General features: G+C 39.9%; 2 protein-coding genes across 2 annotated transcripts in view; one reads left to right on the top strand and one right to left on the bottom strand.

The window, feature by feature from the left end:
• Nucleotides 1-2,514: 2,514 nt before the first annotated feature.
• LOC129742664 (uncharacterized) overlaps nt 2,515-15,866 on the bottom strand; it is a 52,463-nt gene continuing 39,111 nt past the window's right edge. The window contains exons 4-7 of the mRNA XM_055734592.1: nt 15,416-15,617; nt 6,595-6,968; nt 6,068-6,518; nt 2,515-6,001 (exon numbers count right to left, since the gene is read on the bottom strand). Of these exons, the coding sequence (XP_055590567.1) occupies nt 2,976-6,001; nt 6,068-6,518; nt 6,595-6,968; nt 15,416-15,617 (4,053 nt within the window). The 3' untranslated portion in view covers nt 2,515-2,975. The remainder of the gene's footprint in view (nt 6,002-6,067; nt 6,519-6,594; nt 6,969-15,415; nt 15,618-15,866) is intronic.
• On the top strand, nt 14,560-15,866 carry LOC129746406 (uncharacterized). The gene is made up of 2 exons (XM_055740048.1): nt 14,560-14,962; nt 15,162-15,866. The coding sequence occupies exons 1-2, from the start codon at nt 14,655-14,657 to the stop codon at nt 15,202-15,204; spliced, it is 351 nt and encodes a 116-aa protein (XP_055596023.1). The 5' UTR covers nt 14,560-14,654; the 3' UTR covers nt 15,205-15,866.

Below are 15,866 nucleotides of genomic sequence, written 5' to 3'. Positions count from 1 at the left end.
CACTGTGAAAACCACTGTTGTAGACGCTCAGCGAGTGGACTAACCGATGACGATGGCGGCCCCTTTTCCTTTAATACAGCGTCGATCCGGCTTGGTTTAGTTAGACAGTGGCCTTTCAAGTCACGGGTGGTCCACTGTCTTGGGTCAATCGTAAGGTTCGGGGATGTACAATCGACCGGCACTTGCGATCGTGGGTTAACCGTGGTTGTGGCGGATATTCCCTTCGCTATTGGTGGAAGAAGGGGATTCCATCCACTCTATATTGTGTCCCAAAACAAAGGGGTCCTGTAGTAAGGAGATACTGGCATTAGCGCGCGTCCTTCTTGGCGAGAGCAAAATGGCGGATGAGCGGCGGTTGGCTTACCTGGTGTCTGGCTGTTATTTGCACTAACAAACTTTCTTATGTGTACACTGCGGTGGTTTTAAGCAAAGTGAGCCAGCACCAGGAAGCCGCATTTGACCGGCCTTGAACCGCGAGTTTCGGTCGTTGCTCTCGCTTCGCGATCGCTCTTCGTTCGTCGTATCGTCGGGGCGTCGCTGCCGATCGTGTGAATACCCGAAAGCATCCACTATCCAAGCTGGCCTCTGGTTGTGAGATGACAAACCATTCTGGCTGCTTGCTGTTAACGTTGTTGCGCAGTCGTTCGTTGCTTCGAATGCGGATTTTTGGGGAAAAACTTCACACACACACTAGTCACTCACTGCTATATACTACTCATTTTTTAAAAAGCTACGTTAAACCGCGATCAATCTCTACCACCTCGATGGAAGTGTTATCTGACGCTTACACTTTTAATCTGATTTAATTTAATGTTAAGTTTAAGTCTAATTTAATTTAATTCGTGTTTTTAGAAATTATGTGTAGTGTATCGACTTACTGCGTACAGATATTTGTGGATAAAAATTCGTTTGTCTAGTGTTTTTGGGACAAATTTTCCAGCATCGAACTTTTAGCACAGTCTTCACTTTTCACTTATTTCGTTTTGATCAAAAATCAGTTATTGTGTATGGCCAAGCATGGTGTAGTTTTTGGGTGTGTTTTTTTTGTTATCTGGCAGGTCGCTCATTTTTTCCGAGTAATTGGAAAATGTTTGCGTATGAAGAGTAGATGTTTTCAGTGTCTTTCTTAACGTTTACTGTGTTTTCAGTTGTTTTAATGTGGCAGCTTTAATTTTTCCTGGTTGTTGCCCTGTCGATAATCCTGGCTCCTTCGACGTCGAAATGGTGGTGCGTGGTTGGATATGTCCGCCTGTGAGTAACCGTGTACTTAAGGTTGTGAGTTCCCTTCCTTGACAGGGTAAGGCCGATCCTGAGAGGAACAGCCCGGTTGAGCTAGTTGGTTGTTACTTCTTTTTTTTTCTTTTCTTTTTGATAGGAGTTTAACCCGTTAAGGTCATATTGGTTGTTACAATTTACTACTATTTGTTTAAATTTGGATAATATAAAATTTTCAGCTCCGAAAAAACACGTCTGTCACGTTAAATCAACGCCTTTTTCTTTGTCCAGCTCGTAATCCTGATCTACATTATACATATTTCAAATCTTACGGACATTCTGGTCTACAGTGACAATTAGAAGTTTCGATCAGTTTATGAGCTGTAAAAATGTGAAAAAGACGGCGAAACATTGAGATTTACAACTTATTCAGTCGGGTGGAACAAAATGTCTTAAAACCTTGGATAATCTAGTTGACATTATGCCGAATGAATATGAATGATTGAAAATCGACATTTTATTCTACAATTTGTTCCAAATTGTTCAACGGATAGATCGAGCATAAGTTTTATCTTTTCGTTCTAAGCAATTGGCATTGAGGATCAACAATATAAAAAAGGGTGCAAAATAAGAATTCCACCAATTATGTTTTTCATAACTGCCTAAGCATAAAAAAGTGTGAAGTTCAAGTCTCGAATTCAACTTTTTTCCGCAAACATGTTAAATTTTTTTTTTAATAATATAACGATAATTTTGAAGAATTCTTACAGAAATGAAATTATATTAATATTCATGGAACCAGTGATGAACATTTCTAAATAATGGAGCAAAATCTAGATTTTTAGTCAGGAGCGAGTTTATGAAAATCGAGGAAAGATTAAAATTAAGCAAAAATAAAGTTGCAGATATTTTCGTTTGATATTAGATCTCTTAAATATTCCCATACAAAACATAAAGAAAATATTAACAGAAAGGCCTCTTTCTTTCTTATATCTAAAATTTTTATTTTTGACATTGAGGCGTTCGAGGGGCGTCATTAAGTTGTCCAATCAAAGTGAATTTTTGCACAGTTTATTATCTCGGTTAGTGTAACAATATTTGGGGGTGAGAACCGCTAAATTTTCGTTTTTTTTAAAAAAACCTCCGTATAGCTGGGCCACCCTAGTGGTTAAAACTTTCTACCACGAAATCTTTTTACTTTTTCAGGATGAGATGATCCCATTTGAAATATTTTTAAATTTCCACCACGTGAGAAGGTATGCTAAAAGGGAATGTTTCTTTCAATTTAAGTTTTCGTGATGACTGATACAAAACATCAATATTATATTGAACCAATTCAGTAGCTTCCAAATTCCAGACATACATTTAATCAAATCTACGATAATAGTCTATAATAGTGAGCTAATGCGTGTTTCCTAAATTAGCTAACCATACTCAAAGAAAACAATTTTCTTATTTTCATTCGTGCAAAGGAAGAAACCTAATGAAAACAAATACTCTAATTCAACCTTAAATGAAACAACAAAAATTTATCCGATAGCTATATCTTACTGACTAACAGTACTTATAAAAAATCAAATCTTGATCTATTTTGTTCGGGCGCCTGAAGAGCGCTACTTTTTGTGTATGTGTATGAATGTGTGTGGATTATCCTATACCGAAATCCATTCTTCAAACCTTACCACAGAATGTGAATTCTATATTTTATAGGTACAAATGTACGTACTTATATGTTTCATACAAAATTCGCACTATCGGAACTAGCTCTTACTGCTCGGTGGCATCCCTGAAACATTCGGAAGATTCTTGTAGAACTGCATAAGCTGCTCCGGCGACAAGTAGAGACTCGGGTTGGAGTACAATGCCTGGAGGTAAAGCGGATCAAACGGAAATCCTCCGCCTGGTGCAGTCGCGTTAGCTGCACTTGGATGCACAGAAACTCGGGCATTTGAAGCCTGGGCGGGAGTACTGGCACGTGATGCCGAAGTTTTCTGTTGCTGCAGCTGTTGTTGCTGTTGCTGCAACTGTTGTTGCTGTTGCTGCAACTGTTGTTGCTGTTGCTGGTGCTGTTGCTGTTGTTGTTGATGTTGCTGTTGTTGCAACTGCTGCAATAGTTGTAAATGTCGCTGTTTTTCCTCTTGCACGCGCTTCTGCTCTTGAGCGGCTTTTTGCTGTTGCTCTAGGGCAGCTTTCTGTTGTTGCTCGAGTAAAAGCTTTTGCTGCTGCTGCATTTGAACCTGCTGCAGGAGTTTGATTTGCTGGCTGAGTGGATGGGATGAAGGGGAGTCGGCAGGCGGTGGATGTTGTGGTGACGGGATTGATTTCGAAGGCGCCTGGAACTGCCCAATCGGTTGTGGGATTATCATCTGTGGCTGTGAGGTTGGTTGTATCTGGGAGTTTGATCTCCGCCGTTGATTTTTCTTCGAAGGTGGTGAAGGTTGCTCAGTTAGTGTACCCAATAGCTGAGTTAGGCCAGGGATTGAAGTTTTTGATAAACCCGAGGAGGACAGTATATTAGCTACAAGCAATGGATTGACTTTTTGTAGGTTAGCGAGCAAAAGTCCTGTCTCAAGAAGTGAATTTGGATTTGAGGGACCGCCATTGGAACTGGATGCTGAAGAACTAGAAGAAGAAGGTCCCAAAGAGATTTTCGGACTGACTGCTTTCGGGTGAACGGATGGTGACGTATTTGCAGCACCTGATGATGGCACAATGTCATACGGCTTTTTCCTCGCATTGGAAGAAGTTGATTGTTGGCTACTCGTTGTATTTTGTAGTGCTTGTGCCGACGTAGACGCTTGATTCGGTGCCTGCACAAGTGTTATTTGTAAACTAGGAGTTGTGCGTGAGGTTGCTCGCCCACCAGCATTTGAAATAGCAGTTGTTCGCTGTCGTTGAATTGAAGCTGAAAAGTCTAGTCCAGCTGAATTGGGACGAGTGCTTCCTGTGAGATCCAGCAGATCTATAACCCCGGGAGTTGGAGTGGGTCTTGTCGGAATGGTAGGAATAGAGGGTATGTCTTTAGGGTTACCAAAAATCTGTCCTGTCTTGGCATACATTCCTTGAGTTTGACAATCAATCGGTATAGGTATACATTTTCTGTCTCGAGATTTTGCTTCATCTATAATGGAACGTCCTCGTTGAGGGCTTACTTCGGCAGTGATGTTGATGAGCATCGGGTTGGGGCTTTGTTTGGAACTGTTTTGCGAAATAGTCGAAAAAATGCTGGATCCATTAGAAATGGGAGTTACTTCTAAACCTCCTTCGCGCAAAATATCCAATTTGCGTTTTTTCATGGGTGGCAGAAGCGATGGAATTGGACGTACTGATAGACCAGACTGTTTGATAGGGTTCTTACCAACATCAGGAATACTAGCAGTTGGAGGCGGAGAATCACTTTCATTATCACTATCTAATAAATCTATGACTTCTGTTGGAGCTGACATATTATTTTTCAGATTTCCAGTGTCACCTGAGATTCCTGTACCAGCAGGATTCATAGTAAAGCCGGTAGCAAGACCAGTCATTGCAGCAGCTCCGACGGCACTTCCAAGCAAACTGTTTGCAATGGGAGTAATTGTAGTTAAATTTGGCCCGCCAAATATGTTGGCAGCATTACTGCTGAGCAGTGATATATGTTCCTTGTCCAAAGGTTTCCCTGGGACAGTTTGTGGTACGACATTTGGTACCGGAGCTACTGACTTTCTGTCCGGTTTCACTCGCACATGACGTAAGGATGTTGTTTTTGATGGTGTGACTGGTGGATTACTGCTTGCAGTGCTTATCGACACCGTACCACTAGTTGGACACACAGACACTTCTTTAATGGTCAAATCCGGATCTGGGCGATTCAGCGGGAAAAGGGTTGCGCTGATATTATTTTCGAAGTTAGAACCTTTAGAGTTTTCACCAGACGGAGATTCAATGTTAATTTCTTGACCAGACTTATCCTGCTTGAAGCTATATTTGAACTTTGGACTCTCGTTAGGACCACTTCCAGGAGTCTTGTCGCTCGATTGCACTGTTATCTGTTGTATTTGGATCTGGTTTGTGATTTGAATTTGATTCGTGATGTGCTGCGGACTTTGTCCACTAATTTGCTGACTATTTGGTTGCTGGTTGCCTTGCGGGTGGATTGTAGTCTGATGGACCGTGATAGTAGTGTGGGGTTGATTGATTTGTATTTGAGACGACTGTTGATCCTTTTCGTCAATATTCGGTCGGACAATCACTGTCAGCGGAACCGAAACGGGTGACATTCCCAGATGAACCCCGTTCGGACTCCCAGTAACATTACTACTGTTGCTATTGTTATTCTCCAATAACGGAGACAGGGCTTTTGCTCTTACTTTACTTTGTACTTCATTTGATTCTTCACCTCCATCCAGTTCCTTTTTCACTGGAACTTCCTCCATCGGTTGAGGTACTGACTCTTTGTTTTCCTTATCTTCCTTAGGTTCACTCTTGATGACGGGGTCTTCCTCAGTCACTTCCTTCTTTTCAACTTTCAGCTCCAAAATGCCCTCCTTGCTATCGTAAGGCGTTGGTGAGATCTGACTTTCATGCGAAACAGTTTGCTCCTGTTCATCGATTTCCTTCTTCACGGCTTCAGCAATCTCCTGTTGATGTCTCTCGTAAGGGAGCAGAATGCGTTCATATTTCCGTCTACTCATTATGCCATTTTCTCCACCCGTACCTTCTAGAATCCGCTGCCAAACTTCCTTATTCCTAATCTCACTGTAGCCGCCCAAATTCAGCACGCGTGTATAGATGAGGTAAAGATTCACTGTAAAAGGTAAGTGTAAAAATGAGTTGATTTGTTTTCCCAAGCTTTAATTTTATACAGACATACCATTTTTCAAAACTGTTGATTGACCATTAGCATACGCCAAAGCTTTTGCATCCAAGAACTGATGCAATCGCTGTAAAAAGTCTTTCTGATCGGGTGCCATCCGATCATTGACACGGAACAAGTCATCCTCTTCCCTGTCACTTTTGTCCTCCTCTTCGTCCCGATTATCCGCTTCAGCATTGTTAGGTTCTTCAGCCGCCTCGTCGTCGTGTTCACTTTCTCCTGGCTTCTTGACCACCTTGTAGGCTTTCGGTTTACGTCCGGGTTTGCGTCCTTTAGGTCGACCGGATTTGCTCTTGCCACTACGCTGCTGTTTCCCTATCACCGATAAAGTCAGTGTGGGCACAGTTGGAACAGCAATCGGATCTTCGACCTTAACCGGAGCTCCCCTCGATGGCCTTGGGTTGAATCGTGGTGTGGCATGTAAATCAACCTTCTTGGAAGGAGAAACCTAAGGACAATAATAAAAATAATAAGTTTAGTTTGTACATGATTGCATTTAACATTGTTACAACACGCACCCATACCTTACTATATGAATAGTCTGAAATCTCGGAATCGTTCGAGTCGCTCTCTTCCGAGGCCCCTTCCTCCTTTTTGATAACCTGTGGCGCAGAAGAGTCGGAAATGGTTTTCTTCCGCTTGCCACGCGGTCTTCCCTTCATTTTAGGCGCTAAATGATTGCACAGCAGCTCGTGGGTTTCCAGTTCCGGATAGTCAAAGGTGTCTTTGCAGAACATAACGCGCATCCCCGGGGTGGTGGCCACGAATCCGCTGAGCGTTTCAATCAACGTGTTCCGCAACCAATCGTCGGCGACCCCTTCCAGTCGTTTCAGTACCGCTCGATAGCGACAGTATCGTGAAAAACTCACAATCGCCACTCTTGATGCATTGTGTTCGACTGCAAATGAGAATAATAATAGAAAACTGTTTGAGATTTCTTCTTGTTTGGGATCATCATCAATCGCGAGTCAGTGAAAATTTGGAACTCACTGAACATACAGTTGAAGATGTTTTTTTGATAACAAATCATAATATGATTAATGATAACCAATAGTAGGTACCTTTAAAATATGATTAAGAAGCTCTGGATTTGCACCGCGATATCTTTACCGCCAGAACGATCTTTTTTATGAAAACACAAATGGTTCACTGTACATTTTCCTAGAATGACTACCGTATATGATAGCGAAGGCTTTTTGACCTCACTTAACACATTAAAGATCGCAAAGAAATCTTAGCCCGAACTTGGCATATTTACTCCATCCCAAAAGCGATTGGTCCAAATTCTACAAATTATCGTATTTTTGAGGTATTCAAAGTGTTGTCTACAATTATGTTGAATAAAATTTGAATAAAATGTATCACAATTGAGTCATGCCTCTCAGTAAAACGCACACACGTCAAGCGAGAAAACGAGATAATTCGTATTTGGACCGCAATGTGTTGAAAATTTTTATTAGGATTTGTGATAAACTCACGATCTCCGGAATGATAAATAAATAAGTACTTTTTAAATGAGAACTTAAATAGAAGTTTATTAAACAACTGTTTGGTTCGACTGACATATTAATAATAATTTTCATCTGCCCGATTGCTAAGATTAGCAACTAGTCCTAACTATCACATCTCCTTTTGTTTAAAGAATAGGAAAGATGGTCGAATCTTATTAATCGAGAACAAAATCGTGGTGCCAGTGAGGTGGATCGATGGATCTTGAAGGCCTGTTCTGATCACCGGAAATAGCTGCCTCGATTTCGCTATTTGCCCCATCCTGACCATCATCATCTCCAAGAACTTTTTAAAGATGAGCCGTGTTCCGTAAATAAGTGTTTCCGTCTTTACCTCGAATTTCTACCTGGTTTCCTTTCCTTCTTAACACAACGAACCGGGTGGGAGCAAAAGTCGTTTGGAGTTTGTTTCCTGGTAACAGATTTTGGACAATTACCTTATCGCCTTCCAGTATTCCAGATGGTTTTGCGTGACGGCGTTCATCCTCGCGCTCTTTCCCTCGATGTTTAATTAAGAGGTCCCTATCGCCAGCTTCTGGGTCCCTCGGTGGAGCTGTTTCGATGTCTTTCAGTGATGGTATTTTACTCCGTATGATCCTGTTTTGTAACACTTGAGAAGGAGGTTTGCCGGTGGTCGAATGAGGAGTAGAGTTGTACATCATGAGGTACTCAAGGAGATCGTCCTTCAAGTCGCGTTTAAGAGCTTGGCTTATCTTCAGACGTTTTAGAAGAGAGCTATTTTGTCGTTCTACTTCCCCGTTCGCCTGCGGCCAATATGGGGATATATGGTTCAAAACAATATTTCTTGACCGAAAATAACTTGAAAATTCCGTACTCACGAACTGTCTTCCGTTATCGAGCGTTATTGTTCTGGGATAACCCAAACGCACAAAAATTGACTCAAGCTGCTTGATGGTTTTCTCAGAAATGATTTTCCTCATAATGCAAACTTTCTTATAACGGCTATAATAGTCCACGATTACCAACAAACATTCACCGGTGGGAAGGGGACCAAGAAAATCCATAGCTACGTCGACCCAAGGCTCATCTGGCATTACTCTACGCCTCATTGGTTCCGGCGCAGAAGGCCGACCAACCAAACGACAACCTTCGCAACTTTTTACAAATGTTCTAGCATCTTTGTCGACGCCAGGCCACCAAACGCGTTCTCGAGGGCGTAATATCATTGCCGTTTCACCAGGATGCCCTTCGTGAGCAAGCTGCAAGATTCTCTGTTGCAAGCATTTCGGAATTACTAAACGAGATCCACGAACCACGATATGCCTCAAAGGAGAGACGAGGATGGGATAAACTCACGATCTCCGGAATGATAAATAAATAAGTACTTTTTGAATGAAAACTTGAATAGAAGTTTATTAAACAACTGTTTGGTTCGACTGACATATTAATAATAATTTTCATCTGCCCGATTGCTAAGATTAGCAACTAGTCCTAACTACCACAGGATTAAAGCAAATATAATAATAGTAGGAATATTCCTCACTCCCCAGAAACTTGAAGGACACATGAAACGCGCCTCCATGTGAGAAAAGTTCTTACGAACATGAATAAATGCTATCGAGAAGACCTAAGTTGCCTTAGACTAAATTTCGAAAGCTTCTGGGCGAAAACTGTTAAGCTCATTATCACCAAAACCTTGTGTCCCGATCTAACAATTATACTAAATACAACACAAGTATATCTACTATTTTTTCATAATATCTTTCATGATAAGTAAGTTGACTTCGTTAATAAATTTTATACTCAAAATATGATTTTGATTTATCAGTTCAACATGTTTTGGAGTTTTAAAAAAATCAGATGTGCCTAAATGAAAAGTATTACAAAGAGCTAATTCTACACGAAGAATTTGTTCCTTTACCCATTTATTCAATTTTAGAGAAATGCTGATTTCCGTTTACCAAACGTGTTCCAGATAATTATAATAATAATAATAATGATGATGTGGCCATTAATAAATCTCAAATCATATTGTAGAGTAGATTTTAAGATCACTTTACTTAGTAAATTTTTGCCTTCGTATGATTTCTTTTATGAAATATTCAGTATCGTCCAAAAAGTGAAATTTCCATCAATGATTGTTCCAATTCAAATGACATTAGAATCTCAAATTGTAGATCTATTAGCATACTCCGTCAGTCGGGAGCTTTTTTCCATTCGGCAAAAAACAACACAAAATGAGAACCATAGCAACATACTTTGCTACACGAAGAAAAGTTGGAGTAGGCTGAAATTCCTATGTTGAAAATAAAACAAAAACAAAATTTTCTGCGTGGTCATAGAAATGCAAGTTCAAACACGAACTTTTGTAGTTAAGACGCGAACCCACGGTTGATGAAAAGAATGTTCAGAGTTTCCTCAGTACCTCAATGCTTGAAATTTCCTTCTAGTAAGAACTTTCTCCAGGAGGTGGTGCTGATATACATGTCCTTGCTGAAGTATATGAAGCATGCTGAGAGTTACCAATGTTGATTATAATATGTTTGATTAAAGGCTTAAACGTTTTTGAAAAGGTGGCATTTTTAGTTGATTTTTTGAGTATTGTGTAGTTTTCATGTACGTAAACCTTTTTTTCTTTATGAAACCATTTATTAACATTCTGGTCCGGTTTTCCTTATTCGAAGTATGCTTAACTCTAACCCGCTCTTGAGTGTCACACAGTTTCGAAATACCTACACCCACAAATCAAACTCTACTCGAATAATGAACTTCCTTGAAGGTGGAGTTACCGGTATAAGATTCTATGCCGAGCCGGCATTCCTATAGATCACTTTTTCCCAGTTTATGGAGTGATCCATTTCCGTTGCGTGGGCGGCTAACGCTGGATTCATTGACCCTGTTGTTGTCTACAGCATTCCTATGTTCTTTAAGTCGAACTTTAAATTTGCGACGAGTTTGCTGCCGTTGGAAGCATAATTGTCACATGTTACAAAAAGGCAAAGCGAGAAAAACGCAATCAAAGTTTCACGAAAACAATTTGCTGTTATCGCACAGTTTCGCAAGTTTTGTTGACTTCAATGCCGTAGACCTATAAAGTATACTCCTTATATGAGCCTCGATCATTTTTTTCGAAAATGAACAGATTTTTCAATGAAAATCCTTGTGTTACATTAAGCCGCGAAATTCTATGAAAAGTTGAAAAATAGACGCATACTTGTCACACCAAACATTTTCCCAGTAGTTGTTTGGTTTGGCATTTCGTGTGTGGCTCTTGTGTTTTATTCGTGAATGGAAGCTCAAATTGAAAAAAATCAGGTTTGAATCGGGTTATTTGAAAGCGTACATTATCTGGTGACAAACATGAAGTCTTTAATGGGTTAGAACTAGAGATGTACCGAATAGTGGTATTCGGCGAACGGCCGAATACCGAATATTGACCTTTTCAACTATTCGTCCAAACGAATATTTGGTCAAATATTCTGTTGAGTTTTCAATAGAAATACTTCTTTTTCTACTTCTATTTCTAAAAGAAATCTTCTATTTTCGCCATCTGAATGCCTCTCATGTTTTTGAGTCGATTATTCCCCACCAGATGTATCAGATCTTTATTAAGTAGAGGTCTCTTCAATTTTCAAAATGCCATTACTAGCTGAAAGGACTTCAGATGACTTGTCGCATCTAGAACGTTTATCACAAAAAAAGATTGGGTTCCAGTGAAATCTGGGACAAAACATGTCAAAACAGGTGCCAAGCTATTTGAAATTTCTTTTTTTTTATATCGAATTAGATGGATGTCTAACTTTTGCTAGATGTCATCAAAAAAGTAGCCAAAAAGAACGATAATTTTCAACCTTAAGCATACAATTCTTTCTACGACACGTATCCACACGGCCGGTTTTGAACGATTTTTTGAAAAACTTGTAAATAAAGTGAAAATCTGAGCAGAAACTAAACATTATTCTCAAAAATACAAGAAGAAAAAGAAATAAAATAATGTAAAATTTAAGGTTTTTATTGAATTATAACAGCACTTTTCAAATCGTATCTAATTAATAAATTTACTTTAAAAAATCGTTTTGTAACACAAAGTTTAAAAAAAAAAGAAAAGAGATTTTTTTTAAATTTAATTTAGCAAATAACCTTAATAAACCCTGGTATAATCTGGAAAGTTAAAAAAAAATTGTGACCATTCTGGTCAAATTTAACTTTTCTCGAATTCTTCATTTGGTTTATGGGCAAGACTGTATATATTAAGTTTATTTGGAATAAACGATAATCAAAGCATTAAGCAATCTACAGTGAAAATTACACGGATACATCTAAAATGTATAACTGCAACATTACTGCAACATTACTTTTGGATATTTTATAAATTATTCAACATCAGTTAAAAAATTTGACGAATCTGTTCTTGTATAAATTTAATAAAAAATAAACTAGCTCAACTATTCGATAAGCCGAATATTCGACTTAACGGTTTTTTGGCGGTATTCGGCTCCGAATATTCGGCCGATCGAATATTCGGTACATCTCTAGTTAGAACTTTAGAACAATACAACGGCACGGGAAAGCAATTTGCAGCAGCTAACTTACTTTACAGGAAGCAACATTTCTTTAACTAATTGTCAGCTGCCGTGCTGAAAATGTCACAACCGTGAGAGAAGCGATACCAGATGAGCACAATTATTCCGTTTCAAGTGAAGTTCCGGAATAGTTTGTAAACATTAAAAAACAGACATCTCCGGTATTTTGCGAGGTGCGTCAAAATCAAAAACCCAAAGCAAAATCAAAAAAGAAATGGTCTGCTTAAACCACCGACAATCACATATGGCCATCCTGGACAATTGTGGACTACAGTTCCACGGCGCCGGAGGTATACTAATTTGACAAATGTTGTGAAGCGGGTTACGCTTGAATGCACTCTTCTAAGCGCCAGCAACGAACCCGAAGCAGTTTTCAGAGTTTTCCTTACACATGCTGGGATGTTGCGAAAACAGTGACCCTTCCCTTTCCGTGTATCGCCGTGATCCCCTCCAGACTATTAAGGACACGTACGCCAAGTTTGGTGAAAATCTATTTTGACGTTCCGAAGTTATAACACAGATAAGTTATAATACGTTTATTTCTCGAGTGTGACAAATATGCGTCCAATCGTCTCAGTGTGACAAATTGACTCTGAATTTTTCTTGAAATTTCTAGAATAAACTTTATGTTTCGACTAAGAATTTCAATGATACGTATCAAATTATGACGATTGGCTTAAAGAAGTCAAAAACGTTGAAATGTCACATGTGACAATTATGCGTCCAACGGCAGTTTGGCCAATGTAAACAGCTGGGCAACTCTCACAGGGAATTTCATAGATTCCAGATCTTTCATCCTGCGGAATCTTATCCTTCAAGGAGACCAACCGATCCTTAAGGGTGTTGCCGCTCTTGTATGCTGTTTTCAGACCGTGTTGAGAGAGGATTTTTGTTATCCCATTAGTTTGTTTCGGGTGGAACGGCAGGCTAACTCTGTGGGGCTCTTCCTTCTCTGGCCTGAAAGTGGTAGCATCACTTCGGTACTTTTTTGGGGCACCGTCACCAGACACGTGGGAAAAGTCTTTCATTTTTCTCCAAATCTGCTTCCAAGTCGCTCATTAAAACTTCAGCCAAAAATGGGGATGGTTTGCTGCCCATGCTAAGGCCAAAGGTTTGTTTAAAAAACTTACCCCGAAATAAGAAGAAGTTTTGCTTCATGCATACTTCTGCAACTGCCAGGTAGGCATCTATTTCGTTGGGGGGCACCCGGCGACGTTCCAAGTGCCCCCGTAAGCTGTTGAGGGCGTCCGAGGTTGATACACTGGGGAAAAGTGCGGAAACATCGAAGGAAACTAATATTTCGCCTCGACGCACTTTAAATCTTTTTAGGCGCTCGACCAGTTCCACTGAATTTTTTACACTCTTGCCATGCTTCACATGGTACTTTTTCATTTCTTCAACCAACCATGCTGCCATTTTTTCCGTAGGTGTACTTATATTTGAAGAGAAGGGTCGCAGAGCTATCGGGTTTTTATGGATTCTCCATTGCTTGCCGAAAATCCATGTTGATGGATGAATGATGGATTTCAAGATGGCGTCGGAAAGGAAAAATTCGACTTCTTCTTGTTTAGCCCTTTTACAAAATACCCATATAATGGCGGTTGAATGCGATTTTTATCATTTACAGCATTTAAAGTTAAGCAAAAGCTACCATGTTGGATTTCAAGATGGCGTCAAATTCGACTTTTACTGGTGGATCTCTTTCAACTAATACCCATATTGTAAGGTTTTTATGCATTTTCAAGAAATCTACAGTATTTTTAAGCTGAGTGGTAGCCGCCATCTTGGAATTTAAGATGGCGACGGACAACGAAATACACGTATAGTACTTTCACCTAATAACCATATTGTGAAGGTTTCATGATATTTTCAGTATTTCTACTATTTGAGCCCTTTCACTCATATTCATACCACTTCTGGTAATTTGAAGTTTACAAAACATTTTATATAAAGTAACGGAAATTATTTTGGACCAGCGGACCTATTTTGGACCACGTCGTCTAGCTCTCTTATAAAGCAACTATTCATGAAATTTTTTAACAAATATTGTAGGAGCCCGAACACTTAATGTAATGCAAAGTTTTTTTCATAATTAGTTGCTTTATAAGAGCGCTAGACAAGGTGGTCCAAAATAGGTCCGCTGGTCCAAAATAAGTCCGTTACCCTATATATATGTTTTTTTTTTATTTTGACTCAAAATCAACACACGTAATAAAACCATATTAAAACTTTCTAATACTAGTTGGCTTAATCTGTGTTACTTGGGTCTCGATCCACAAACTTATCAAGCTCTAAAACCATTAGAGAAGATAGAAGATTGAATTAGAGGAGATAGAACAATTTCGACAAATTTTGCAGCATAGTCTCAATTGCCATCTAGTGAACTCAACCCACAGACCACACAGCTCTTGTATCAGTAAGCTTGAGACCGCCCGAAAACTCGCAAGCGCAAGCGATTATCCACCAGCGCATTAGCTTAGAGCTGTTTTTGCTCGATTTAGTACGCGTTTAACCTTCTTAAAGAGAACGACAATGATGCCGCAGCCCGGTTTGACTGGTCGAACGAAATTCAGCGAATGCAGCTCAACTAGACTGCTAGTGCTTCTGGTGCTTACGTTAGCTTTTTCCAGCGTGGGTTACGCCTCGATTTTCTACTCCGGCCACACACTTCCGGTGCCTCGGTACAGGACCTATTTCGATTCCGTCGGGGAGAGAAGGTTGACTAGCGATCGATTCGAGGTGACGGTGATTTTCCAGGAGGACATTTTGATGAAAAAACAGTGCGAATGTATAACTAGCCAGAAATGCCGATCACCGAGAAACATCATCCATCTTCAAACGTAAGTTGATCTACGATTTATCTTTTTTATAGACTAAACAAAATGTTTAGCGCAAAATAACAGACAGCCAAACAATTCTTGCTGATAGCGAAGAGATGCTCTTGGCGTTCAGTTATTTATAGTAATGATCAATATTTCCAAAACATCTCACATGTCTCGACTTTTCCGTCGTGTTTCTTTATTTTTTCGATTTCCACAGACGTGACTGCCATCATCGCGAAAAAGTTTGCTGCGAAATTTGAACTGAAAAACGCTCGATGGCAAATCAGTTTCGTGGAAATGACCCTTCAAACAATTTGTTACTGTTGCCAATAGGTTTCGACAGTTCGGACAAGTGCCATCGATTTAATTCAGGCAAAATACTGTAGATTTGTTTTTTTTTTTCATGCAACCGAGACTAGATGAGCCGTTAAAAATAAAATAAATAAACCACCCCACCGCCAAACAACCAACCTGTGTGTTTCTCCTTGTCTACGTCGGCGAAATCCAGCGCCAGGTGTTTGTTGAGGAACAAGGTCGCGGTCATGGCATCTTTGGCACTGTGCTCGTTGTAGGCCGTCCGAAGACCCCAGTTCCATTCGAGGTCCCCGCTGAGCCAGGTCAGGAGATCGTCCGCCCGCAGAATCACCTTCTCGGTTATTGCCAGCACCTCGTCCTGGAGAGAAATGGGAAGCAAAACGGTCGAATCAATATCACAGCCAATTGTTTGTTTGAAAAACACATTAAAGTTAGTAGGTACAATGTTTCAGTATTCGCAATGTTGAAGCTTTTATGCATCTGAGCAATTTTGCTGGTCGTTCGTTTATTAATCGTAGCTTAGGAATGTTTTTTTAAACACATGCTCCAAAGTGTTTAACGCACGGCACTATCCTTAAATTATTCATTCGGAACTCTGTGATAGATA

This window comes from Uranotaenia lowii, chromosome 2 (genome assembly GCF_029784155.1).
Source record: "Uranotaenia lowii strain MFRU-FL chromosome 2, ASM2978415v1, whole genome shotgun sequence".
In the NCBI taxonomy this organism is placed as follows: Eukaryota; Metazoa; Arthropoda; class Insecta; order Diptera; family Culicidae; genus Uranotaenia; species Uranotaenia lowii.
Note: the sequence above shows the minus strand (reverse complement) of the source record. Positions and strands in the feature narration are given on the sequence as shown.